Source organism: Pecten maximus, chromosome 2, assembly GCF_902652985.1.
Source record: "Pecten maximus chromosome 2, xPecMax1.1, whole genome shotgun sequence".
NCBI classification, from domain to species: domain Eukaryota; kingdom Metazoa; phylum Mollusca; class Bivalvia; order Pectinida; family Pectinidae; genus Pecten; species Pecten maximus.
In genome coordinates, this window is record NC_047016.1 from 4,746,468 (window position 1) to 4,774,070 (window position 27,603).

General features: G+C 35.0%; 2 protein-coding genes across 3 annotated transcripts in view; both read left to right on the forward strand.

Annotated features, from left to right (window-relative positions):
* LOC117314677 (dual oxidase-like) overlaps nucleotides 1-21,800 on the forward strand; it is an 80,140-nt gene extending 58,340 nt beyond the window's left edge. Inside the window, exons 12-34 of the mRNA XM_033868767.1 lie at nucleotides 481-653; nucleotides 1,398-1,573; nucleotides 3,273-3,388; nucleotides 6,338-6,472; nucleotides 7,190-7,303; nucleotides 8,419-8,639; nucleotides 8,877-9,062; nucleotides 9,337-9,429; nucleotides 10,013-10,148; nucleotides 10,980-11,073; nucleotides 11,993-12,168; nucleotides 12,965-13,007; nucleotides 13,459-13,739; nucleotides 13,953-14,183; nucleotides 14,518-14,608; nucleotides 14,878-14,927; nucleotides 15,990-16,271; nucleotides 16,484-16,713; nucleotides 17,730-17,894; nucleotides 18,293-18,448; nucleotides 18,629-18,760; nucleotides 19,392-19,515; nucleotides 20,026-21,800. Coding sequence (XP_033724658.1) covers nucleotides 481-653; nucleotides 1,398-1,573; nucleotides 3,273-3,388; nucleotides 6,338-6,472; nucleotides 7,190-7,303; nucleotides 8,419-8,639; nucleotides 8,877-9,062; nucleotides 9,337-9,429; nucleotides 10,013-10,148; nucleotides 10,980-11,073; nucleotides 11,993-12,168; nucleotides 12,965-13,007; nucleotides 13,459-13,739; nucleotides 13,953-14,183; nucleotides 14,518-14,608; nucleotides 14,878-14,927; nucleotides 15,990-16,271; nucleotides 16,484-16,713; nucleotides 17,730-17,894; nucleotides 18,293-18,448; nucleotides 18,629-18,760; nucleotides 19,392-19,514 — 3,404 coding nt within the window. The 3' untranslated portion in view covers nucleotide 19,515; nucleotides 20,026-21,800. The remainder of the gene's footprint in view (nucleotides 1-480; nucleotides 654-1,397; nucleotides 1,574-3,272; nucleotides 3,389-6,337; nucleotides 6,473-7,189; nucleotides 7,304-8,418; nucleotides 8,640-8,876; nucleotides 9,063-9,336; nucleotides 9,430-10,012; nucleotides 10,149-10,979; nucleotides 11,074-11,992; nucleotides 12,169-12,964; nucleotides 13,008-13,458; nucleotides 13,740-13,952; nucleotides 14,184-14,517; nucleotides 14,609-14,877; nucleotides 14,928-15,989; nucleotides 16,272-16,483; nucleotides 16,714-17,729; nucleotides 17,895-18,292; nucleotides 18,449-18,628; nucleotides 18,761-19,391; nucleotides 19,516-20,025) is intronic.
* A 4,311-nt stretch (nucleotides 21,801-26,111) lies between these two features.
* Nucleotides 26,112-27,603, forward strand: part of LOC117314684 (pyruvate dehydrogenase (acetyl-transferring) kinase isozyme 3, mitochondrial-like) — a 32,280-nt gene continuing 30,788 nt past the window's right edge. The window contains exon 1 of one of the 2 annotated variants that reach the window (XM_033868775.1): nucleotides 26,112-26,297. In XM_033868775.1, coding sequence (XP_033724666.1) covers nucleotides 26,186-26,297 — 112 coding nt within the window. In that variant the 5' untranslated portion in view covers nucleotides 26,112-26,185. Of the gene's footprint in view, nucleotides 26,298-26,774; nucleotides 27,207-27,603 lie in introns of those variants that run through there. The other variant, XM_033868782.1, reaches the window with a different exon arrangement.

Below are 27,603 nucleotides of genomic sequence, written 5' to 3' on the forward strand. Positions count from 1 at the left end.
AATTCTCAATATACCGCTATTTTAGAATTAATCCCTTTAAACAAGCTGACATATGAGGGAATGCTATCTCTATTTGATAAAGGTTTACATCTGACTATCAGCTGCTCTTAAAACAAATATTTCCGCAGATATTATAAGTTATATAATTCACAGCCGTTTTGGCTTATGCGCACTTTTTGTGTTGAATAGATAATTTTGTATTTAGCGATGCATACGTAATAAATAAATGATACATCATGTAAATCATCACTTGTCTTAATATCGTGGGAATACATTGCTAAAATGAATTAATAATTGATGTTGGGCTTGATGGTGGTTTTTTAAACGGGCGTAACACTAGGCTCTAATTATGTACTAATATAGGACCATGGATATGTCTTTATGGTAGGTAAATGATGTACTAAAATAGGACTATGGGTATATCTTTATGGTTGGTAAATTATGTATTAACATTGGACCATGGGTATATCTTTATTGTAGGTAAATGGTATGGTCCGCTGCATTTCTCCCGCCAGGACCACGTAGCACAGACAATTATGAAAGGACGTGACTACGGCTTGCCTGACTACAACACCGTCCGGAGGGAGCTGGGACTGACAGAAATCCTAGAATGGGGTGACATCAATCCCGTGCTTAATAGTACGAACCCCGAGGTAAATATAACGGATAGTGTCGTACTTAATAGTACGGATCCCGAGGTAAATATAACGGACAGTGTCGTACTTAATAGTACGGATCCCGAGGTAAATATAACGGACAGTGTCGTACTTAATAGTACGAACCCCGAGGTAAATATAACGGATAGTGTCGTACTTAATAGTACGGATCCCGAGGTAAATATAACGGATAGTGTCGTACTTAATAGTACGGATCCCGAGGTAAATATAACGGACAGTGTCGTACTTAATAGTACGGATCCCGAGGTAAATATAACGGACAGTGTCGTACTTAATAGTACGGATCCCGAGGTAAGTATAACGGACAGTGTCGTACTTAATAGTACGGATCCCGAGGTAAATATAACGGACAGTGTCGTACTTAATAGTACGGATCCCGAGGTAAATATAACGGATAGTGTCGTACTTATACCGGATAATGTTGTTGAATTAACTTCATAACTTTACATTAGATTCATAACTCATATAAACCGTTGTAAATATAAGGATATTCGCTGATGGAATAATCAAACAATGTTTTATGTATACATTGTAAGAATTTGTTATGTTGTCTGCGTTATTAACATTCTTCACTCAACAATTGGTTCTGCAGGTCCTCAGGATTATTATATACCGGTAGTGGTAGAATTTGAGTGTTTGATATATATTCGATTGTATAAGTTAAGTTAAATATTTCTTTTTGTTATCTTATTCTGTTATGATATCAATTTTACATTACAGGTGTTCGAGTCTCTGAGGAGGCTATATGGTGACATAAACAGCATAGATCCGTTCGTTGGCGGTATGTTGGAAACAACACAAGAAGGGCCTGGCGAAATGTTCTCCGCCATACTTGTTGACCAATTTACCCGGATCAGAGACGGTGACAGGTTTTGGTTCGAAAATAACCACTCAAGGTAGGTGTCTTAATTCCATACATCGACAGTATCAATGGCTTGCTTTGAGGACAATTTGTCTTAACCCCGTACACCGACTGTATCCATGACATGCTTAGGGGACAGTATACGTCTTTACCCCGTACACTAACAGTATCAATTGCACTCTTAGGGGACACTATGATAGTTGTCGTTTATACCAACAGCAATAGACATCAGCCGAAATAGATACGATTGAAAGAACACCAGGAGTACATCTACATGTAGATGTATTAGCTGTTCTAACCAAGAATCGAAAGTAACAAGGCATGACTAGTTTAGGCCACAGATAGCCTATCTTAATTTCACGCAGAATACGACCATGTGTACAGGAAGGGTAAACGTAATCCAGGTGATGTCTCGTTCTCAAAATGTAGACCGATATGGTGGACCACCAGGTATATCAAAGACCATGGACAATGTCTAACTTTATATCACGAAAGGACATAAAGTTCATAGTGTCGACCATTAAACTTGTTCAGTGTTGTCTGCAATTGCTTCATCCTTTTAATATTTTGAAGAAAACGTTATAGTCACAAGTTATTTGGAATTCGTTAAGCATTAATGCATTAAGGGGTTCTTTAAAATAAAATAATTATTGAATGAAGCTGTTCGTAACTTATTTTTATATAAAACAAACAAATCGTTGCTTTTTTATATAAAGGAAGTAAATAAGAAGTTCCTATGTAAACTTATTTTTAAACATTAACGCAATATTAGAAATCTGTCTGTGGGTATATTTGTAGACTATTATTTTACGTCTGTGGGTATATTTGTAGACTATTATTTTACGTCTGTCTGTGGGTATATTTGTAGACTATTATTTTATGTCTGTGGGTATATTTGTAGACTATTATTTTACGTCTGTGGGTATATTTGTAGACTATTATTTTATGTCTGTGGGTATATTTGTAGACTATTATTTTACGTCTGTGGGTATATTTGTAGACTATTATTTTATGTCTGTGGGTATATTTGTAGACTATTATTTTATGTCTGTGGGTATATTTGTAGACTATTATTTTACGTCTGTGGGTATATTTGTAGACTATTATTTTACGTCTGTGGGTATATTTGTAGACTATTATTTTACGTCTGTCTGTGGGTAAATTTGTAGACTATTATTTTACGTCTGTCTGTGGGTATATTTGTAGACTATTATTTTCTGTCTGTGGGTATATTTGTAGACTATTATTTTACGTCTGTCTGTGGGTATATTTGTAGACTATTATTTTATGTCTGTCTGTGGGTATATTTGTAGACTATTATTTTACGTCTGTGGGTATATTTGTAGACTATTATTTTATGTCTGTGGGTATATTTGTAGACTATTATTTTATGTCTGTGGGTATATTTGTAGACTATTATTTTACGTCTGTGGGTATATTTGTAGACTATTATTTTACGTCTGTCTGTGGGTATATTTGTAGACTATTATTTTACGTCTGTCTGTGGGTATATTTGTAGACTATTATTTTACGTCTGTCTGTGGGTATATTTGTAGACTATTATTTTACGTCTGTCTGTGGGTATATTTGTAGACTATTATTTTACGTCTGTCTGTGGGTATATTTGTAGACTATTATTTTACGTCTGTGGGTATATTTGTAGACTATTATTTTACGTCTGTCTGTGTGTTTATTTGTAGATTATTGTTTTACGTCTTTGTGTTTATTTGTAGATTATTCACACCTGATGAAATTGCGGCAATAAAGAAAATAACACTGCACGAGGTCATCGTAAAGTCAACAGAAATCAGTGAGAATGACTTACAAAAAGAGGTTTTTAATGTAAATGGTACGTAAATACATATATATGCTTTGTAATATTTCAAAATGTATTTTACCAAATATCGGACTTAATAGTTTTTTCTCTTTATTTGAAGTACTAATTCATTTGTTCTTGAAGGCTAGTTTCGTAATGATAAATATCTTTATTAAAATATTTACAAATGTTTTAATACTCCGTGTGAAACAGCTTTACATTATACTCAAAGACTTTAGAAAGAATTAACAAGTCACCTTGTGATCAAATAATTTACACTGGAAGGATTATTGTCACTAATCCGCGAACTTTGACGCGTGAACTCGTCTCCTACCAGAACAAATATATGTTTTATAAAAAGTATTTTATGGAAAGACTTTCCGGTGATTACCAGCGACATGTCGCAGTCTCGAACCACCTCCGTTCTTATACCAGGTCGTAACACGCATGTCTAGACCGAGGGCGATCGGTTCATTTGGTGCTGAGTCGCTGTATCCGACGACATACGACTTGTAACATCTGTATACTACCTAACGTTGTCAATTACGGATCATGCCGCTTGTTCACTGCTCATTAGTGAGTGGCGGATCGCAATTAATCATCGGCCAGCTATTGATGGTACATATTTAATCCGTTATGCATTCAGCTAATAAATCTATATTCGTCGATTTTTATCTCCCCGCGCGCCGTGCACTTGTTTTTCAATGCTCCAATGAACACTGACACGCCGATATCATGCATGAATAGACATGAGAGTGTGTTACGTGTATTAATGAAATTTACATTTTACCAGTGAAATGTTTGAAATTATCAACTAGATTAATTCATCACTGCTTCTTTCGACAATTCAGAACAGTGCTCTCTACTTGCCAATTATATCGGACTGGAGGGGAGGTGTTATTTTACTGGATCATGGGTATACTTCGCAGTTTGTAATTACTCTTTCTGGCGACAGTTTTGTAAATAAAATTTCACCAGAAAACAAAGGAAAACGCTTAAATTGCATAAAGAAGCCATGTTTTTTACTGTAGTTAGTGGTAATACTGGTATATTGTGACTTTTACTGCTAATCTAATCTATAATTAAGATTCGTTTACTACAACAAATGTCATCTGTTCTCCGAGCCGTTTGGACTCAAAAGCTTTTCGGCAAACGAAATATTTTATTCTCTGTAGTCAAGCGAAGTGTCATTTAACCATTAAACTGCTTTCAGTTGGCAGTTATGGGCTGATAATACCAACTGGGCAAATTCAACATGAAGCGCTAACGAAAGTACATCAATGCTTATATTTAGCTCTTGAGATTATTAAAAACATCACTATAATCATCCATGGCTGTAAGCCTGTTAACAGCTCTACCATGTTGTTCCGCGTAAAACTATAGTGTGTAAGATAATAGAAAATCAGACATGAATAAACAATGCATTACGAATATTAAATGTAAATTAAAATCACAAAAATACAAAATATTAACTGTCCGCCTTGTTTTTCAAAAGGAAAATGTGTATCTAATATTTTTCCGCAACTGGGGTGTGCTTCACTTGAGAAATTGTTAATGCGCCAGTTGGCAGTTTATGAGATGGTAATGCTCAACTACTGTTGGTGAGGAACGTCAAAAACCATGTTACTTATAATACCATCTGTCAATCGATCTATGTTGAAAGTCCGGGGGCCGCGATAGTTCAGTCGGTTAATGGGCGGCCACTTAATCCCAGCTCCGAGGTGCCTGGTTCGACGCTCCCTATCCGTGTCGGCTTGTGTTTCTCGTAAAACTGAGCAATTTCAATTTGTTTATTCAGTAAGCCTTACGGCTTATGAGATTCATGACATATAACATGATAATAATAGTACACAATTGATGCAGCAATTAACAGGAGAGTGACAAATATATATAAACGCACCCTTACAAGGATACCTACACAGTTACTCACACATGATCACATCCTCACGGGTACGCATGCGCACGCATCCTCGCCCACGTACACCAATACACATACATTATACCAAACAGTACTTGTAGTGAATGCACAAGAGAGTAACATGGCTATTCATTGTCCTAATATTATAGATATTAAGATGTACATAGATAATATTTTTCAAGATTTTCATAAATAAATTTACCTAAATTATGATGCATCAGAGCGTTGCTTAAATGCAAAATGTATAAATTTCCCCAGATTATTCAACTCCTTGACATTATTTACGCTAAGTAGTTGGACAAGTTTAAATACACTAGGTTGAGAAACAGGCCGGTCTGTACTGTCGTGGTTGTGTCCTAGGGCAAAACACGTTACCCTTATCGCTTTGAGTGGCATGTGACGGGCTCCCCCGTATGTTGTTCAATGAGGTAGTTACCAGCTAGTACAAGGATACTCAGCTTCAAGACGACCCTGGCTGTTCGTGGGGCGCTAAATCCAGCAACCAAGCAAACAATGGCGAACGTATGACATTTCAGCGTCTGTCTGTCCACTTCTCCATTTTGGTGTAATTATGTTACAGCGTCCGTCTGTCCACTTCTCCATTTTGGTGTTATTATGTTTTGGTGTTATTATGTTACAGAGTCCGTCTGTCCACTTCTCCATTTTGGTGTTATTATGTTACAGCGTCCGTCTGTCCACGTCTCCATTTAGGTGTTATTATGTTACAGCATCCGTCTGTCCACTTCTCCATTTTGGTGTTATTATGTTACAGCGTCCGTCTGTCCACTTCTCCATTTTGGTGTTATTATGTTACAGCGTCTGTCTGTCCACTTCTCCATTTTGGTGTTATTATGTTACAGCGTCCGTCTGTCCACTTCTCCATTTTGGTGTTATTATGTTACAGAGTCCGTCTGTCCATTTTGGTGTTATTATGTTACAGAGTCCGTCTGTCCACTTCTCCATTTTGGTGTTATTATGTTACAGAGTCCGTCTGTCCATTTTGGTGTTATTATGTTACAGAGTCCGTCTGTCCACTTCTCCATTTTGGTGTTATTATGTTACAGAGTCCGTCTGTCCGCCTGTTTATGTCGATATCAGTATGGTAGATGCCTGTACAGGACACAAAGGCTACGACTACTTCGCCGGGAGTGAAATCAGTTTCATCATCATATGGTCATGTTTTGGATTAATTCCACTGAGTAAGTGTTTAAAGTAAGGTACTTTAATCTGACTCACAACGACACAATCGAGGACTTTTCATGATCGTAAAATTAATTGTTTCAAATATCTTTTTTGAGATTTTTGTGTGTGTATTGTTTACCACTCTACCAACAGCTATGGTCATTTAATATGCATATGTGTAGTGTATGCGTGCTGGTCTTCTTGTGATGGCGCGAAAATATTGTCGTTTTAATAGTGCTAGCTCGCTGTAGCTTACTGTAGAAGGCATCCAGCAGGACACCCCAGTCACATTATATTGACGACGGGCAAACCAGTCGTCCTACCCCTAAAATGATGAGCGAAAAGATAAGATATCATATTTAGTCGCCTATAACGATCACATGCAATAGGTGCTGAATGTACTATCTTGACTATGTGTGATGTAGATAAACAGATGTAGAGGAGACGATAGAGGAGATGAAAGCTGTCAACTGATGTTTTCTTATCACCCCAGATAACTTATCACCTCAAGTTCGGGTATTACTAATCAGAATGCAACGTTATTTTCTGTTGTTTCGTCGATGTGAATTGACTATCTGTGTTTATAGTTTCTTATCTGTTATAGATATTGGATATGTCTTAATTATTTTGAATGTATTTTTAAACATATCTTATAGCACCATGTATCCGCTTACGTTGTAAGATTTTATTTACGGTTAAAGGTGAGACGTTCATTAAGTGTTGTATCGTTATAGTATGCGTTCTGTCGGCCTATATCGCCGCTAGATGTCGAACCTGGAACCACAACAAACATGTAAGACGTCAACAGGTGTGCAGGCAAGCAAAGGATGCTGAATCTAACTCCAAAGGTAGGTCATAGCTTCGGATACTACCTAAGCGTATTAATCAGATACAAAAATCACAATAAATATTATGTAGTCATTATCGATTCGAAGACGATACTAATTTATGTGTATATAGATGATAATTGTTTATTAACAGAGCGCCGCGTATATCATTTCATGCTTTATTTACTGATTGATTAAGTTATTAATTGATTTATTGAATGATTGATTTACTGTAGTTATTGATTGATTTAGTTATTGATTGATTGATTTAATTATTGATAAATTTGATTAGTGATTGATTTAGTAATGGATTAATTTATTATATGATTTATATTAATTTATTATATTAATTTATTATATGATTTATATTAATTTATTATATGATTTACTCTAGTTATTGATTGATTTAGTTATCCAGTAATTGATTGATTGATTGATTTAGTTATTGATTGATTCAGTTATCGATTGCTTTAGTTATCGATTGATTTAGTTATCGATTGATTTAGTTATTGATTGATTTATTGATTGATTAAGTTATTGATTGATTTCATTATTGATGTACATTCTGTGTATTTACAAAGCTACAGAAGTTAAAGAAATTGTACTATATGCATAACTGGCATCGTTGCAATATATCAAAACTAAACTTTAGTAAATAAAAAGAACTCGTGCAAACTAAAGATATTTTAAAACATATCGGTGTATATACGTAGTTATATTAATCTTAACACAGAAATGACTGTTATTTCTTTTTATATAAAAGTAACATCGTGGTCTGTAAAAGAAAATTCGTGGTCTGTACTAGTAAATTCGTGGTCTGTAAAAGTAAATTCGTGGTCTGTACTAGTAAATTCATGGTCTGTAAAAGTAACTGTTTAAGTTGATATACTGTCCTAATGTATTCGCTATTTTGAAATGTCTGTGTATTAATATACAGTCAGAATTACATTAGGGATCAATGTATGCAATGATTATCCATTAACATATAAAATACAATTTAGCATACTGATAATCATCCCAGTAGTCTTCAAATACTCTCGGGGACACCAGCAACCTAATATAACCAGATCCCGTAACAATAACGTTGATTTTGTTATTATATGGTTTGTCCAATACCTTCGTACTCTATTTCGTAGAAATACAGTCGTTTATGGCCTTTGAGTGGTTAGGAGAGAAGCAATCGACACGCCCAGTGGTTGTCAAGCTTAGACCAAAGTGTACAGTGGAACTGACCAGCACTCGAGGTACGAGACTTCGGACTCTAGGCCTGGGTCACTCCTCAGACGTAGAAATCTACAATAGCACAAACAAAGGGCGGACAACTCTGATGATCAAAGTTCCAAAAGAATATGATATGGTAAGATCATTTATACAGTTAAACATTAAAAGAGAAATTTAATCGTCGCTTTCAATAGTTTCTACACATGAGCATCAATAAAGAGTCCTAAAAAGACGAAACAGCTGTCTGGACAGTTTCTCAAAATTATTTTGTCATGCTTTAGAGGCGTTGTTACAGCACGAGTGGTAAATGCCTTCCTCCACGAGACTGTTCCTTTGTTACATACAGTTAACCTACTTGTAATCCCTATTCCAGTGTTTGCAGTTCCAAACGTTTCCTCAGCGTAACCTGTTTGAAAACGCCCTGTGCTCTTTAATGGAGAAAGATGGTCGACAAGCAATGATACACGAAGTCAAGATAAAGCACATCTATAGCAACACGTTCACACAGGTCAAGAGGAACGCGGTGTTGGAAAAATTCTTCAAAACAGTTTTCTCTGAGGTTATATATTAAATTAACTTAATTATATAGCTATCACGTCCATAAAATTAAAGTGTTATGGGAATTGAACATAAAGATATATGCTTACGAGAAATAACGTTTAGTCTGAAAGGTTCAGTTTCACAAAGTCATATTTTCTTCGTGTGTAATTTTGTTTATTGGTATGAACCTGAATCATATTTCTTTAATACTATGGATATACAAAATATCTTTCTTAAGTGTTACTGACATATATTCTATTGATCTGTTTTTACTCCATGTTTATCTATGTTAGGCTTTCCAAATGGATTATGATCCAAACTTGGAGGAAAATGAGAGCGAGTCTACCCAAACTGCAGCAGAAATATTAGAAATTGAATTATCAAAGGTACAGTGTGTATTGTCTTAGACAGTTTGTCGGTCGTAGTTGATTTTCATAAAACAAGTGACGGATTTTACATGATAATTGTATAATAAATATGATAGTTACATGTAACTTAACTTTTGGCAATATTTAGGATTGACGAGTTACCAATATCCTACGTTATATCGTAGGTTTTCAGTCTGTTACAAATATTTTTCGTGGATATATTACAACAAATTGATATATACGAAAGAAGCCAAGATATAATGATAGCACTCTTTCAACTGCTTGCCATTCGTTGATAGGTTTGTTAAAGTCAGCATGAATTCTAAAAAATACTTTTGGCTCATTGGTAACAATACAGACTTGTTGGAAGTGCACAATGCATGTAATTACGAAACTTTAACGTCAAATTTAAACATTTCTCGCCATGTGCCAATTATACTCATTAACCTAATTACTTTTTAGATGAACTTAATCTGCTGATTATAAGTATTAATGAATATCATTGACCTTCACGCTATATAGTTTTAACATATTTTATTCATCAAAACAACTCAAAGCACTTTTAAACAACTAATATTTTTGTTTCTCCGTTAATTATCAGGAAGAATTTGCTCACGCGCTAGGTATCAAGCCTCGATCTGACTTTGTGGAGAACATGTTTAGTCTGTTGGACTCTGAAAGAAGCGGGTACATCTCATACAGGAACTTCCTTACTGCAGTAGTCCTCTTTTCTAAAGGTGAGCAAAATATACAACACGTTCAAAGCACGTGGCATACCAAAGTGATACATATATGTTGATGTCCCAGTCGATTCGACTTTATCAGACTATAGTTGTTCTAATTGGTCGCCCTATTATCCATCTTTCAAGTAATTACTTATCTAGTTCATTTATTCACTTTTCTGACATAGCCCAACGGGACCAATTGTTTTACTTTCCGTGTCACCTGTAAAATCTCATGGTCGTAATTCTACGTAATTACTGTATACCATGTTAAACCTTGACCCCGTGCCATACGGTTTGTTTTATGATCGTGGCTCTATAAACAGTATTTGATTATTGAACTTGAAAACGAACTTCATTAAAGACTCGCTTTCATTTAATTTTGTATTGAATAGATAACCGCTTGTGTGTCTTTTATACAATCCTTTGAGATTACAGATTAGACATTGGTGGTGGAAAAGTCACCAAGGTTTGCTGTAACCTGATTTTGACATTTCTTTCGACCTATTATGGGTTTTGGTTTTCATGGCCACCTAGGGCAACCACATGTAAACTCTTTATAATCACTAACGAGTCCTAAAAGGACGAAACATGTGTGTGATGGCCCTAAAATCACTGACGTATCCTAGAATGACGAAACAGCTGCATGGTGTCCCTAACATCACTGAGGAGTCTTAGAGAGTCGAAACAGATATATGTTATTCCTAATATCACTGTTGAGTCCTAAAATGACGAAACAGCTACATGATGCAATTTAGTTCATCACCAGCATTGTACGGTTAATTCGTGGTTTTCATTTATCTATTTATCTATCATTTTGCATTCTATTCTAAAATATCATTTCAGGTTCGTGTCAAGATAAATTGCAACTTGTGTTCCGTATGTTTGATACCAACTCTTCAGGTTCCCTAGACAAGGCCGAACTCATCAAAATGTTCAAGTACGTGTGATATCGTTATTTTACATACATATATTGAACATTGATTATCGCAACACTCAACACAAATTTAAGTAATTAAGTAATTTCCATGCAGATTATTTTAGTGCTAATCGTTACAGGTATAGGTAGATGCATTACAGAAAATGATTCATATTAAGGATGTACATCTCTGAATGTAAAGTTCCGGATTTTTTTTCATATATATTTTTTGGGAGAAAAAGCGTATGGCAATGCAGACAATGTAAGAAGAATTATATATTCGTGTGCTTATTTTTGTGCTATGATCGGTCAAAGATGTCGATATGACGTAGTATGCCATTTTAAGTGAATTTTTCTGTTTTGACCATTGCAGGACAAATCTATGCAACATCTTCCAAGTGGGTCATCAGATATATATGAAACTTTGCAGAATTGACCAAAACAAAAAACAAAAACAAAAACAAAAAAACAAAACCAAAAATTTGAATATTTAATGACAAAATACTCATTTTCACCATTTGTTTTGCAGATTTAATGCTTAATATAAAGCGTTCTGCTATATAAATAACTTAAAAATATTTAGTTGGTCAAACGAAAATATGTGTATCTTTCTAAAGCAATGTGCTTACTCTTTATTTAATTATCATTTGTGTTATTTTCAGCATTTTAGGGTTTTTAAGATATATCAATAATTTATAACTTTCCACTTTGTTGAGTGTTATTATCATCATATTGAACATGATAAAGGTGTGCAGTAAACAACACGTTGATGATTGAAGTCACTTAGAGATCAATCTAGAGTCCAAAAGAATGTGATATTTGGGTTTCCATCGAGCGCAACAACAACACATTGATTGAAACCTCAGAAGAGTACATCCTTAACTCAATATATAACATATTTACTGTGGCTGATGATTAATGACTGATTCATTACTTATAGCTCATTGTTGGAGATGGCAAATAGTAACTTAGGAAAGGAAGAAGTCATCAGCCTAGTGGAGTCGATGTGCAGCCAGAATGGTTTACAAGAACAATCTAGTTTCAACTTCGACGACTTCTGCCAAATTCTCTCTCCTCAGATGGACAAAATCTGGAATGGGGGATTAGAATGGAAAGGTAGTATGCATATGTTTGCTGAACTAGTTACGCTCCCTCATTACGTTTTGGAAAGGAATATTTCATTATGTATAACATCATATACTTAAAAGAAAAAGAGGAAAAATCTTAATTCATTACAAGGTTTGAAACGTGTTCATTGTTCTCTAAGGTGTTTAGTCGCTATGCAACAAGTCTTGTTTAGTCATTGTTTTGTTCATCACAAATGTAATTATCGTTGACTTCAATTTCGGTTTCACATATTTTACATTCATTCGGAGAATACACTTAATAGTATATATATCAAATAATATCCCATTTTAACTTTCATTATGGAAGGTATACATAGCATTAAAGGGTAGTGATAGTATGGCTATACTATTCATGAAAACATAACATACATATTGTATTGAAATATCATTATGATATCCTGTGCAATAGTAATATCATTAGCATACCGTTTTCACGTGTTTTATCTTAGATTTCGAGTGTGCATCAATACAATATTGAGGAAATCTTTTTAAATGACGATTTGCCATTCATAAAATCATGAAATAGTTATAGCAGTGACGTTAATGAAAGCAGATGTATTGGCGTAAAGAACCAGATGTCATAATATTGAAAACTAAGCACAGACGCTGTAGCAAACGTCCTTAATCTTCAATAATTACCACGTGATTGATCAAGTTATTTACTAATATTTCGCAATCATGGTGTTCATTTTGTCACATATCATTGTAAGAGAACTATACGTAAGGTTATTAACATCACTAAATTTTGTATGTAATCAAAATGTTATTCAAATTGTTTGATACAGGGAGAAAGAACTGTTACCCGACCCCTCAGGATCTCCGTAAAAGGTACGTATCAACATATGATGGTATGAAGACTGTACATGTCATAAACAAGGGAATAGCACCTGCAATTATCAATTTACCAAAAGATAAATTAAACACCGAGATATGAAGAAAACAACAAAACAACAAAGAAAAAAAAACAAGAAAAAAAACCAACAAACAAACAAAAACAAAAAACAACAAAAAACAAAACAAAAAGTCCTTAATTTTTTTTCAGTATAGTATTGTTTTCTTTATGTGTTCCTTTTTATCTTGAATTACACAGACTACATTATATTTGTGAAGTATAACGTGTATCCACTCGTCAATATTACCTATAATGGCAATTTAATCAATCATTGTCATCTTTTAATGAACTTACCCAAATGAGATAAGATTCGGTCTATGGAATGAAATGCATGACATTATGTCATTACATAAGAACACATTTAAACAATTGTATGACGATTTCCAGTATGGATACGAGAAGGAAATCATCTGTTGCTTTGGACACCCGCCGGAAGAGTAGTGCCAGTATAGAGGAGACCCTGACGAAGACAGCTAGCTCTAACTCCCTTATGGCAAATATTCCGACGGAACTCCGCACGCGCTTTGAGGCCACCAGGGAGAAGTACCATCCGGTCAAGGCCAAGATCAAGAATCTGAAACATTTTATAGAAAATAACAGGCAGAATATTTTCTTTCTTGTACTGTTTTACGGAATATGCTGGGGATTATTTGGTGAACGATTTTATTGTAAGTATTTCATTATCGTTAATTTAAATCAGTTTGAACAACAGACTAGGACTATCCATATCTCTTCAACTTTCCGTGGTGGAAATATATATCGATTATTTTACCTGGAAATAAATACCGAAAGACTGGTTAATACTGTAATTTATAAGTTTATCTAAGGGAAAAGACTGATGAGATATATAGAGTTCAATGAAATTTAAAAACCTGTTGCAGACTACACCGTTGAGCGTGAACACAGTGGCCTGAGAGCCTTGATGAGTTACGGAATTAGTATGACCAGGGGAGCGGCCGCCGGAATGTCTTTCACGTTTTCACTCTTGCTATTGACAATGTGCAGGAATATGATCACGTGGTTACGAGGGACATTCCTAAATCTGTATGTTCCATTTGATTCGCACGTGGCATTTCACAAAGTCGTGGCATGGACAGCACTTTTCTTCACGGGTAAGTTTGTTGGGTTCCTCTCTTTTGTTACATATCGCTGTATTTCAATGTTTTACCGTAGTGGTCGTCCGTTAGATATTTTAATCCATTATCGGCCGTACCGCCGGCTTATGGCTCATCAATGTTTTTTTTATGTTTGATACTTCCTTCACTTCATGCTTGCAACTATTCTACAATTCAATTGATATCAAATCTCTACTTGTACTAAATCAGATTTAGAATGTCTAAAATTGGTCTGTAAGACATCAGCGTTAGCATTAACATTGCTATATACTTAGCTTAAACCAAGCTTTCAATGTCACAAAGACTGCTATTCTGTGATATACGTTTACAGGACTCCATGTGCTCGGATACAGCTTCAATTTCTACCATCTTGCTACACAACCAACCGGACATCTGTGTATCTTCGACTCCATCGTCCTCAGGTAGGGGAGATAATCGAGAATGAGATGGTAACTCGTAAGGAACAGTAATAGCAGCTGTGATTCTGGCGATCGTTACCTTTCACCACATATATATATATATATCAATAAATCAAACTACCAATTTACGAAAATGTATTTTATATAATACAGCAATCTGAATAAAATCCGCTGTTACATGGCTACGTTTACTATGCATTACGCCATACATTGATTGTTTGAAATACTTTTAAGTATGTCCAATAATATAACATCAATATATACTGTTACAGAGCCGATTCACAACTGGGTTTCGTGTTTTGGATGTTCGGAAATATGACCGGTAAGTCAGACTGTAGTTCCTCCTGTCAGACAACTGTCTGTATTGTACTACAGGTTCCTCCTATCAGACAACTGTATATATCCTACTACAGGTTCCTCCTATCAGACAACTGTATATATTGTACTACAGGTTCCTCCTATCAGACAACTGTATATATCCTACTACAGGTTCCTCCTATCAGACAACTGTATATATTCTACTACAGGTTCCTCCTATCAGACAACTGTATATATCCTACTACAGGTTCCTCCTATCAGACAACTGTATATATTCTACTACAGGTTCCTCCTATCAGACAACTGTATATATTCTACTACAGGTTCCTCCTAGACAACTGTATATATTCTACTACAGGTTCCTCCTAGACAACTGTATATATTCTACTACAGGTTCCTCCTATCATACAACTGTATATATCCTACTACAGGTTCCTCCTATCATACAACTGTATATATTCTACTACAGGTTCCTCCTAGACAACTGTATATATTCTACTACAGGTTCCTCCTATCAGACAACTGTATATATCCTACTACAGGTTCCTCCTATCAGACAACTGTATATATTCTACTACAGGTTCCTCCTAGACAACTGTATATATTCTACTACAGGTTCCTCCTATCATACAACTGTTTATATCCTACTACAGGTTCCTCCTATCAGACAACTGTATATATTCTACTACAGGTTCCACCTATCATACAATTTTCTGCATTGAATGTGTTGAATGAGTGTGGGAAGCCAAACAAATTATATATGTATACCCCACAATCAATGAATTTCCCTCAGTGGTGCTAATGGTCAAAACGATATTTTACTGGAGTCTGTAGTGTTCCGAAACGTAATTTGAAACGCAGAAAAAGTGTGGTTGTCTGTATACATTATATATATACAATATGTTTTATGTTAAAAACCATGTTGAATGTTTTGTTTGGGGTAAAATATCTATATGTAACTTTGATTTGCTTCATATAAACCGTATTAGAATAATTGCCATATTGTGTGTTCTGTTTGGGGTAAAATATCACATTTTGATGAAGTAAACGTTTGTTTCTCACACAGGGTTTACTGGAGTTTTGTTAGTCATCCTTATCTGCATCATATACGTGTTTGCGACTCAGACAGCCAGGCAGCTGATCTTCAACGGATTTTGGTTGACACACAAGTTGATCGCTGTTCTCTATATCTTAACCATTCTCCACGGCGCATCATTGATCGTCCAGAAACCTCTCTTTTATGTATATTTCATCATTCCTGCGATCTTGTTTACAATTGACAAGATCGTGAGTCTGAGTCGGAAGAAGACGGAGATCACGGTGATGAGGGCGGAGAAACTGGATTCAGGTTAGCTAGTGTTTTAATATATCAAAGGTTCAAACGTATAACGTAATCAATGGATTTAGTCATAGAATGATTAATGCAATTAGCAGTATTTTATTATTATACTTACGTTATCAATCGCATGTACATTTCATCGGGAAATTTTACTAAATGACATAATTCAAAAAACATTTAATTTAATGGCAATGATTTAAAATTTTTATATTTCTCCACAGATATAACTTACTTGGAATTCAAACGTCCGGCTAAGTTCGAGTATAAATCAGGACAGTGGGTTAAGATTGCTTGTCTGTCACAAGGGAGAAACGAGTACCATCCCTTTACACTGACTTCCGCTCCCCACGAGGACACGCTGTCTCTACATATCAGGGCATTGGGGCCGTGGACGTGGAATATACGACAGACATTCGACCCAGAGAATCTCAAAGATGGTCCTTATCCAAAGGTAGGGCAATTCAAAGATGGTCCTTATCCAAAGGTAGGGCAATTCAAAGATGGTCCTTATCCAAAGGTAGGGCAATTCAAAGATGGTCCTTATCCAAAGGTGGGGTAATTCAAATATGGTCCTTATGCAAAGATGGGGTAATTCAAAGATGCTCCTAATCCACGGGTAGGGTAATTCCCAGGTTGATTTCTCCTAAATGATCTCAGTATTATGACTTACAAATTTATGTGCATGATATGTAGTGTAAGATATATGAAAAATCTCTATGTTTAGTTTATATTCGAAGCGATTTGACAAATTTAATATATTTTTCAATCCTTATAATCTAATTTCAAAACTAAAAAGAATAGTGAGAAAATTCTGTAATGTAAATATGCCTAAATATCTGGGCGCATTAGTGTTACGTTGACCAAGCACAGGCCGTATTTCAAACCTTCCGAGTGCCATTAGCCGGAAAGGAAACTTATTTTAATCTAAATTCCACGTATGCTGTTTGCTTATTCGACGAAAAATGGCTTGTTTATGTTCGACAATATATATGTAAGATAGCAACGTGACGTCATATGAATTATCGTCAAAACCAACTGGTTTTATTTCATATGACGTTACCAAATCACAGAGAGGCAGAATAAATAAACCGATGAAAAAACGAAAATTGAATTATTTCGTATGTTTCAGAAACTAATATATCAACAGTTTATACATGTATGGTCCATTTGTTTTTCATAGTACATTTAACATGTACAGACATACTTTGCTAAGCGTTTGGATACAATATTTAAAGCACATTATTCACCTCAAAGGGTTACCCAAGCTTTCTATTTTATTGACGCCACCAGATTATAAGTGTTAGGATATTATAATAGCGTTTTATTTGTTATGTTTAGGAAAGCGCGAGTTTAAATTTATTGTATCTTGATAGTTATATAAATTCCTCATATTCGTATATGATTTTTCCGCGCATATTAGTTTGATATTTGTTATATTTCTATAAATCCATATGTCTCTCGCTATAGTTGTTCCTGGATGGGCCGTACGGGGCAGGGCAACAAGACTGGTACCAGTATGACGTATCTGTACTCGTGGGGGCGGGAATAGGCGTCACTCCCTACGCCTCTATCCTCAAAGACTTTGTACACATGGCCATGATGAGGAACACCTACAGGATGAAGTGTCAGAAGGTATTAATAAACAGAGTCAATTCGTTATACACCTTTATATATAATATTACATACTCTCCAGTGTGAAGATTATGTTCTCTTTCGTTATTTACCTTTATATATAATATTACATACTTTCCAGTGTGAAGATGATGTTCTCTTTCGTTATTTACCTTTATATTTGATGATGTTCTGTTTCATTATATATCTTTATATATATAATGACATACTCTCCATTGTGAAGATGATGTTCTTTTTCGTTATATACCTTTATATATAATGACATACTCTCCAGTGTGAAGATGATGTTCTGTTTCGTTATTTACCTTTATATATGATATGACATACTCTCCAGTGTGAAGATTTTGTTTCTCTATCACCATAATAGATGGTATTAACGTCTGCCTTCTGTATTCCAGCTGTACTTTGTGTGGATAACGGCCAGCCAGCGACACTTTGAGTGGCTCCTCGACATCATTCGCGAAGTGGAAGCAATTGACAAGAAAGGCATTGTTTCCATCGATATCTTTATCACCAAGTTCTTCCAAAACTTTGACTTGCGGACGTCTATGTTGGTAAGATTATTATGAATGATTTCTGGAGTACATTTATTGTATATTGTAATCTCAGTAAACCATATCTGTTCAATACACAATTCATCGAAAAGCTGTTTTACTAGGTAAATTCCAAAACGTAGTGCTCGAATTTTTGTTAAATGATACTGATATCTAACCATACCTATGGTAAATTTACAGTATATTTGCGAGGAACACTTCCAAAAGTTGTCCGGGGGGTGCAGCGTCTTTACTGGACTGAAGGCCAACACCCATTTCGGACGCCCAAAGTTGAATGAGATGTTCGAAGCTGTACAGAAGGCTCATCCCATGGTATGTCGCTATGTTTCCTTGGGTTTAAATTGAAATTGCAAATAGAGAAAAGTTCAAGTGATTGCTAAGTTATAAACCAACGCAAAAAATAGCATATACTTTGTAAGCTCCGTGCAATGATTGTTTATACACTTTTGCAAGCTCTGAGCTATGACTGTTTACACAATTTTGTAAGCTAGGAGCTATGGTTGTTTACACATTTTTGTAAGCTCTGGAGTGTGATTGTTTATACATTTTTGTAAGCTCTGGAGTGTGATTGTTTATACATTTTTGTAAGCTCTGGAGTGTGATTGTTTATACATTTTTGTAAGCTCTGGAGTTTGATTGTTTATACATTTTTGTAAGCTCTGGAGTGTGATTGTTTATACATTTTTGTAAGCTCTGGAGTGTGATTGTTTATACATTTTTGTTAGCTCTGGAGTGTGATTGTTTATACATTTTTGTAAGCTCCTGAACTAAGCTTCCCTACCGTTAGTGCCTATCAACATTCTTTTGGTAGTAAATGAGTATGATCTAGAAGGGTGTTCGCAAGCATGCTAAAATGTATTTTGTCTCCAAGCAATGATTGTATGATTGTTTACACATTGAAAATGTTAACCGATTTGATTAATATGATTTATTTCTATCCTAGGTACGGAAGGTGGGCGTGTTTAGCTGTGGACCCCCTGGGGTAACGAAGAGTGTGGAGCAAGGCTGTATTGAGGCTAGCAATGGCACTAAAGCCCAGTTTGAACATCACTTCGAGAATTTTTAAAGTATGCGAATTTCAGAGGGTTTTCGCTTATGGTCAAGATAATGACTAATTGTTTTATATTAAAATGTCATTAATTTACTAATTCAAAATGTAGTGTTTTGGGGATTGTTTTCGTATCCAACGTGTGTAACGGTCAGCAGAGATCGACGATTATCTATGTAATTGTTCTAAAAGAATTATAAGATATTATAACGTTGATATAATTCGCGTCAGATATCACTTAAAAAAGGATTAAAAACAAACCGTGTCAGTTTATTGTATGAGATCATATCCATAAGGCTTAGCAGTGTAGCGGAAAAGGCGAACCGTCAAACATAATATCAGAGTGTTTATATGTAACACTCCTTAATTACTAACAGCATGCTCCATATTTCTGGAGTTAGATATTTAGATAAGTTAGGTGCATTGCATTACGTGCTCAATGTCGTAGTTCATCTTTCTCGAATGATATTTATTGATTTATTGGAAATATGTATTTAATATTTCAGAATCTATATTTGACTTGTTTCAGGGGAAAATCAACAGTTGATTTTGATGTTTAAGTTTGAACCTTCATATCGACTATAGGGACTGTTTAGAACATTGCTTTATGTTACCTACAAAGGTAAAAATTAGTGTACATCATTGTGGTGATGTAACTGGTATGTGAGGGGAGGTTTCAATGATAAGGGGAGGGGTGAGGTAGTATTTGATTGTATAAATGGCATTTCTATATATTTAGTGAGTATGTTGTGTAAAGAATGTTACTGAATCTCCTTCTTGCCTCTTTATTTGTATATCTCATTGTTTCGTCATTATAAACTGGGCCATATCAGTAGTTCACTAGACCTTATATAAACGGATGATAGCTTAGTCAGCTTAGTCCACTTACATACGTATAGCTGAGTGGACATGTACATGACGCATGGTTTGTTTTTTGTTTTTGTTTTCGCTGCTCAGCATTTGTTATACAAATGTATACAAGTATGTTTGATATTCCGTAGATTTTCACCAAAAGTCGACATACATGTGTTTTAAATAGTTATTCTTATATAAAAAAAAGTTTTACTGCATCCATTTTCCCTAGAAGTTTGATATTTTCATTTGATTTTCAGAATAGGAGGAGATGGTATCTCTAAGAATAACCGTTCTATGTCAAATGTAGATAAATATATTTTCTCTGAAGCGCATAGCATGACTTGTAGATAGTACAGTCTTGCTCTATTTATTCATTTATTAAGTGTTTTATGTACTGATGAAGGCAGTTTGAAACCCAATGTTCTGCTGAGGATATAATTATAACTTGTAATCAGATGTATACCCACGAACTACCATGTCTTTCTATGTTAACGGTACATCAGGTCGATACGTATGTGAGATACTTGTGGACGGAACTATGCTGTGTAGTATAAAATGAATGATCAGTAAAGATGTAGACTATTTTTTTTAAAAATGGTCTTTTCTGGAATGTTTGCCGAGGGAAATTTTTACATATAAAAGAAATCTATATTTTATGATACGTTCACATAACTTTCCCATAACGTGAATACGATCCTGAAACGTGGCGTCAATGTCCAGGTAAAGGTCAACCTCGCAATGACGTTTCAGTTATAATATACGATCTATATTTTTGTTTGAGTATTCTTCTGAAGACTTTTTTTTCATTCCTACTCCAACGTTTTACTTACTGAAGACAGTAACAATCTTGTTTTTTAAAATATATTTTTAGAATAATATACCTTACTCTCCACTGAGGATAATTTGGTTTTTTATGTGCTCATGTTTTGTAAACAAGAGTTGTGAATAAATCTGAGATTTCATAGACTCAGACTCGCTTTGTAGAAAATATAACTCCTATCTTTAATAGTATCTAACACGCGTATACCAATGTGTCAAACAGCGCAATATCTCCCATCAATATGAATGAAAAAGGATTGTCATTTTAAGTTTAAACCCGTCTTGTGTTTGGTATTGAATCCTGTGTGAACTTTTTAGAGCGAGATGTACCGAGAAATGGATGTATTAGTATTTGTTAGAATGATACTTAGCTGCTGTATAGTTATGTATATTTTACTCCCTATTAAGGGAAGCACGTGTTTATATTTAATGATGTATGTATGTATAATGGAACTAGTGCTGTAAACTTTTACTTTGTTACTGAGTTCTGTCATCGTTGTACTTACTAGAATGTGCCTTATTAGTTCATGATAGATAGATTAATATCAAAAATCACGTGGAGAGGTAAAATATATATCATCCTTAACCATGCAGATTGGAGAAAAATAAAGAGGAAAATAATAAGATAAAGTGCGTGTGTTATTTTTGAGAAACAATAATACCTTAAAACACCACAAAAAGGCATTATTGTAAATGTAGTGATTCAAATTAAATTCATAGATCTCTTATAAAAATATACATCCCATTCAATTATTTCTGAGAAAGGTTTTTCGTACGTTGTAAAAGTGTGAGAAGAAGCCAATGCCAACACAATTCCTTCACAATATACAAGATAAAACACTACGACGACGAGAACGACGCAAAACAAAGGTGTCAAACGAGGAAAGAAAGATAGACGGTGTCAAATGAGGAGAGAATGATAGACAGTGTCAAATAGGGAGAAAATGATAGACATCGTCAAATAGGGAGAAAATGATAGACAGTGTCAAATAGGGAGAAAAAGATAGACAGTGTCAAATAGGGAGAAAAAGATAGACAGTGTCAAGCAGGGATAAAATGATAGACAGTGTCAAATAGGGAGAAAAAGATAGACAGTGTCAAATAGGGAGAAAATGATAGACATTGTCAAATAGGGAGAAAATGATAGACATCGTCAAATAAGGAGAAAATGATAGACAGTGTCAAATAGGGGGAAAATGATAGACATTATCAAATAGGGAGAAAAAGATAGACAGTGTCAAATAGGGAGAAAAAGATAGACAGTGTCAAATAGGGAGAAAATGATAGACAGTGTCAAGCAGGGATTAAATGATAGACAGTGTCAAATAGGGAGAAAAAGATAGACAATGTCAAATAGGGAGAAAATGATAGACATTGTCAAATAGGGAGAAAAAGATAGACAGTGTCAAATGAGAGAAAGATAGACAGTGTCAAATAGGGAGAAAAAGATAGACAGTGTCAAATAGGGAGAAAAAGATAGACAGTGTCAAATAGGGAGAAAATGATAGACAGTGTCGAATAGGGAGAAAAAGATAGACAGTGTCGAATAGGGAGAAAATGATAGACAGTGTCAAATAGGGAGAAAAAGATAGACAGTGTCAAATAGGGAGAAAAAGGTAGACAGGGTCAAATAGGGAGAAAAAGATAGACAGTATCAAATAGAGAGAAAAAGATAGACAGTGTCAAATAGGGAGAAAATGATAGACAGTGTCAAATGAGGAGAGAATGATAGACAGTGTCGAATAGGGAGAAAAAGATAGACAGTGTCAAATAGGGAGAAAATGGTAGACAGTTTCAAATAGGGAGAAAATGATAGACAGTGTCAAATAGGGAGAAAAAGATAGACAGGGTCAAATAGGGAGAAAAGGATAGACAGTGTCAAATAGGGAGAAAAGATAGACAGTGTCAAGTAGGGAGAAAAAGACAGACAGTGTCAAATAGGGAGAAAAAGATAGACAGTGTCAAATAGGGAGAAAAAGATAGGCTGTCAAATAGGGAGAAAATGATAGACAGTGTCAAATAGGGAGAAAATGATAGACCGTGTCAAATAGGGAGAAAAAGATAGGCTTTCAAATAGGGAGAAAAAGATAAACAGTGTCAAATAGGGAGAAAATGATGGACAGTGTCAAATAGGGAGAAAAAGATAGTGTCAAATAGGGAGAAAAAGATAGACAGTGTCAAATAGGGAGAAAAAGATAGGCTGTCAAATAGGGAGAAAATGATGGACAGTGTCAAATAGGGAGAAAAAGGTAGACAGGGTCAAATAGGGAGAAAAAGATAGACAGTATCAAATAGAGAGAAAAAGATAGACAGTGTCAAATAGGGAGAAAATGATAGACAGTGTCAAATGAGGAGAGAATGATAGACAGTGTCGAATAGGGAGAAAAAGATAGACAGTGTCAAATAGGGAGAAAATGGTAGACAGTTTCAAATAGGGAGAAAATGATAGACAGTGTCAAATAGGGAGAAAAAGATAGACAGGGTCAAATAGGGAGAAAAGGATAGACAGTGTCAAATAGGGAGAAAAGATAGACAGTGTCAAGTAGGGAGAAAAAGACAGACAGTGTCAAATAGGGAGAAAAAGATAGACAGTGTCAAATAGGGAGAAAAAGATAGGCTGTCAAATAGGGAGAAAATGATAGACAGTGTCAAATAGGGAGAAAATGATAGACCGTGTCAAATAGGGAGAAAAAGATAGGCTTTCAAATAGGGAGAAAAAGATAAACAGTGTCAAATAGGGAGAAAATGATGGACAGTGTCAAATAGGGAGAAAAAGATTGTGTCAAATAGGGAGAAAAAGATAGACAGTGTCAAATAGGGAGAAAAAGATAGGCTGTCAAATAGGGAGAAAATGATGGACAGTGTCAAATAGGGAAAAAAAGATAGACAGTGTCAAATAGGGAGAAAAGATAGACAGTGTCAAATAGGGAGAAAAAGATAGACAGTGTCAAATAGGGAGAAAATGATAGACAGTGTCAAATAGAGAGAAAAAGATAGACATTGTCAAATAGGGAGAAAAAGATAGACAGTGTCAAATAGGGAGAAAAAGATAGACAGTATCAAATAGGGAGAAAAAGATAGCAGTGTCAAATGAGAAAATGATAGACAGTGTCAAATAGGGAGAAAAAGATAGACAGTGTCGAATAGGGAGAAAAAGATAGCAGTGTCAAATGAGAAAATGATAGACAGTGTCAAATAGAGAGAAAAAGATAGACAGTGTCGAATAGGGAGAAAAAGATAGACAGTTTCGAATAGGGGAACGCAACGAGCGTGCAAAGCAAGTGCAGGTGTCAATTGCTGAGTTGCGTTCATGCTGATGTCCATGTCACGTCGGGACTGGTCCGGCTACTTTGTACACATACCTTATATTCTACAGGACAGGTACTTTGACGGGGTCATATAAACAACATGTCACGTACACAGGGACTTGACGCACACATACACATACATACTTATGTATACATGGACAGGTATACAACGTACAATACTATGCGACAATGTTATATATATATATATATATATAAATATGTATATAACACCTGGGTTACATCCCCCCTGGAAACCAGTTATGTGGTCTACCTGCAACAAAAACAAATATTTGTGCATACACAAATCTAAAAATAAAATAAAACAATTAGATATGTCGCGCTGCAAGAAATGTAAATATTAAATAATTACAGCATAATTCTAAAATACTTGTTAAGGTCCTTGGCGTATACCTTAACATAATTGTCAAAGCTCAAATATCCAAGCTGAAAAAATAAAACAACTGAAGTTTCAGAGAGCCTTAACTCTCCAAGGTTAAAAAAAATACTGAATAGACTAGGATTTTCATTATTTAATCCCAGAAACTAACTACACAACACTTTTACATATTGCGATGAGTGTCCAGGTATTAACCATTGAAAAAGAAATGCACAGGAGTAGGGGCCAATGTTGAGACGCACAGTGTAATTGTAGATATCACCAATGCTACTTCTGGGAGTTATCTCCCTTCACATTGACAAGGCGAGATTGTGCTTTGGATAGGTGTCTGTGTCAATGCATTATTAATAGATTATTAACTAACTAATCCACGTTCATGCATATGTAATATAATTTGCCAACATATTATATGCACAGTCATCAGAGACAATATATATGTCTCTGGTGATATATAACCAATGATTCTGCAAATATTTCTTATCGCATTTTAGTATAATCATGATAATGTACTATTACCAGAGACCTATATATACTATAGTATATAGGTCTCTGCTATTACTTACATCGCGGATCGACTTCGATATACCAGAGACCTAACGATCTATTTTAATGTATATAACAGTTATATATACAAAATAATAATATATGACGATCCGTGCTGACATGTTAGGTAGGTTTAGGTCGTCCCTGCATGGTTCAGAGACTTAGATTAGATTTGAAGCTTATGATCACTAGACCTCTATATATAACATTTACTTCAAAAATTCGATCTTTTTTATCATGAATTTTTTTTTTCATCAAAAAATCATTTAGACTTTATAGATATCGTATTCTTGATGTCGAAAAAAAAATAATTTAAGCGATTCAGAGACGTACGTATACAGTAGCCATATATATATGGGGCGCCGTTTTACTATTTATTCCCATTTTGTGATATCACCTATTCAAATAGGTGATATCACCAAATGGGAATAAATAGTAAAACGGTGCCCCATATATATATATACCTGATATGCAATATTGCAAGTCTCTGTCTCGCGGAAGGACACAAATTAAATATATATACCAAATCTAATCTGTCTAAATAACATTTGTAATTTAGGTACGTCATAAAATCATTAATTTTGTATTATGTCTTCGGATGTCGAAATAAGGTTCTTTGAGGTGGACTCGCGTGGCGGAATAAAACCAACGGCAAAAAAATTCCATAAGTGATCACGTGGTTTCTTTTTCGGCATGACGTCACGTTCAGAACACCATCTGTATCGGGAATGACTTGACGTGTTGTTTTTGTATTCCTGGAGAAAAACATGGCAACAAAAATGAAGACTTTTAAAAATTTAACGAGGACGAAAAAATACTTGGATCTGTATTCACAATACACTCCCCAACCAGTGTCTATGAAACTATTTGTCGATTTCGGTAAGTAAATGCAATGTTTACGTACGTAATCGTGCTTGCGTGACTTGGCTTCTATCCGTAATGGAATCCTGAAGCGGCTGATCAAGATTAATTGCATTTTGTGAGAAATCGTATATTTTAGATATGCATGATAAATTTATGTCTCTCCTTCGTCGTTTGATACTGTATCCACAAAACCACTCATTTCTAAGACTTCGTTTGAATTGAAAAACGTAGGCCATAATTTCCCATCGGGGGTGTGTCTGTTTACTATGTTTTCATTGGATTTCACCGTTATCTATAAGCTTCAACAACAAAAACATTCCATGCTAAGGCAATTCCCTATCGTTTGAGTAACCAGTAAAAGGAAGAGTAAAACGTTAATTTTACACTGAATATTTGCTAGTAGAGTTCTATATTGCATCATTTTTCATAAATTGTTTTGAGGGGGATATTTTACCAGGGTCTTTTATTGTGTGGACACAAGATATTAGCTCTTCGGTACAAAGGTGAAATCTCAATGAGTATTAATAGATACGGATGTAAATATGTTTTGAAGTTAACAGTGATACTTCTCGATACGTGCATGGACATAATTATGCTATACATTATGCTGATGCAGTTTGAAGTGATAATTGAGAATGAAAACACAATGTGACCAACAATAACAAATTAACATAGGCTGTTGACACGACAGGATTCATTCAGGAGCTCAAGCTAAAGGAAGAAAAACACTTTGGATGTCACCATTGAAACAAATTAGGTCTATTCTCTGAAAAGCCTGTCTATATAGGCCTATATGTGTGTGTGCTCAAACTCTTTCCAAAATGCGTCTAAATGTAAGATATTTTATGGCAAACAAACGGGCATTTGACAAATATGCATCGTTTAGCCCATCACCAGTGTCGCTGAGAGATTTGTTGGAATTTGGTAAGTTTTGGTATTACAAGCTCATGACACAACAAGTTCTTGTCAAAATGTGTAACATTCTCATAATTTGTGTTAAATTAGATAAAACAAGGGCAAACAGGATCTAGAATAATTGACTATATATGTCATAATTATCATTGAGTTATTAATAAATTCCTTATGGCATATACTCACAAGTGTGAGATTCTGTTTATCACAAATGCATCTATGAGAATAAAAGCGAAATAAGTTTCTATATAAGACAGACATTTTGAATTGGACGGTATGTTATGCAGAGAAAAAAAAGGGACTAGAAATGAAGTCTCCATACAAATGTACCTGAAAATGCCAATTCCAAGGTACAAAATTTTTGCTATAGTTTTCCTCTGTATCTGTCTGTGTACATACGTAAATTGGA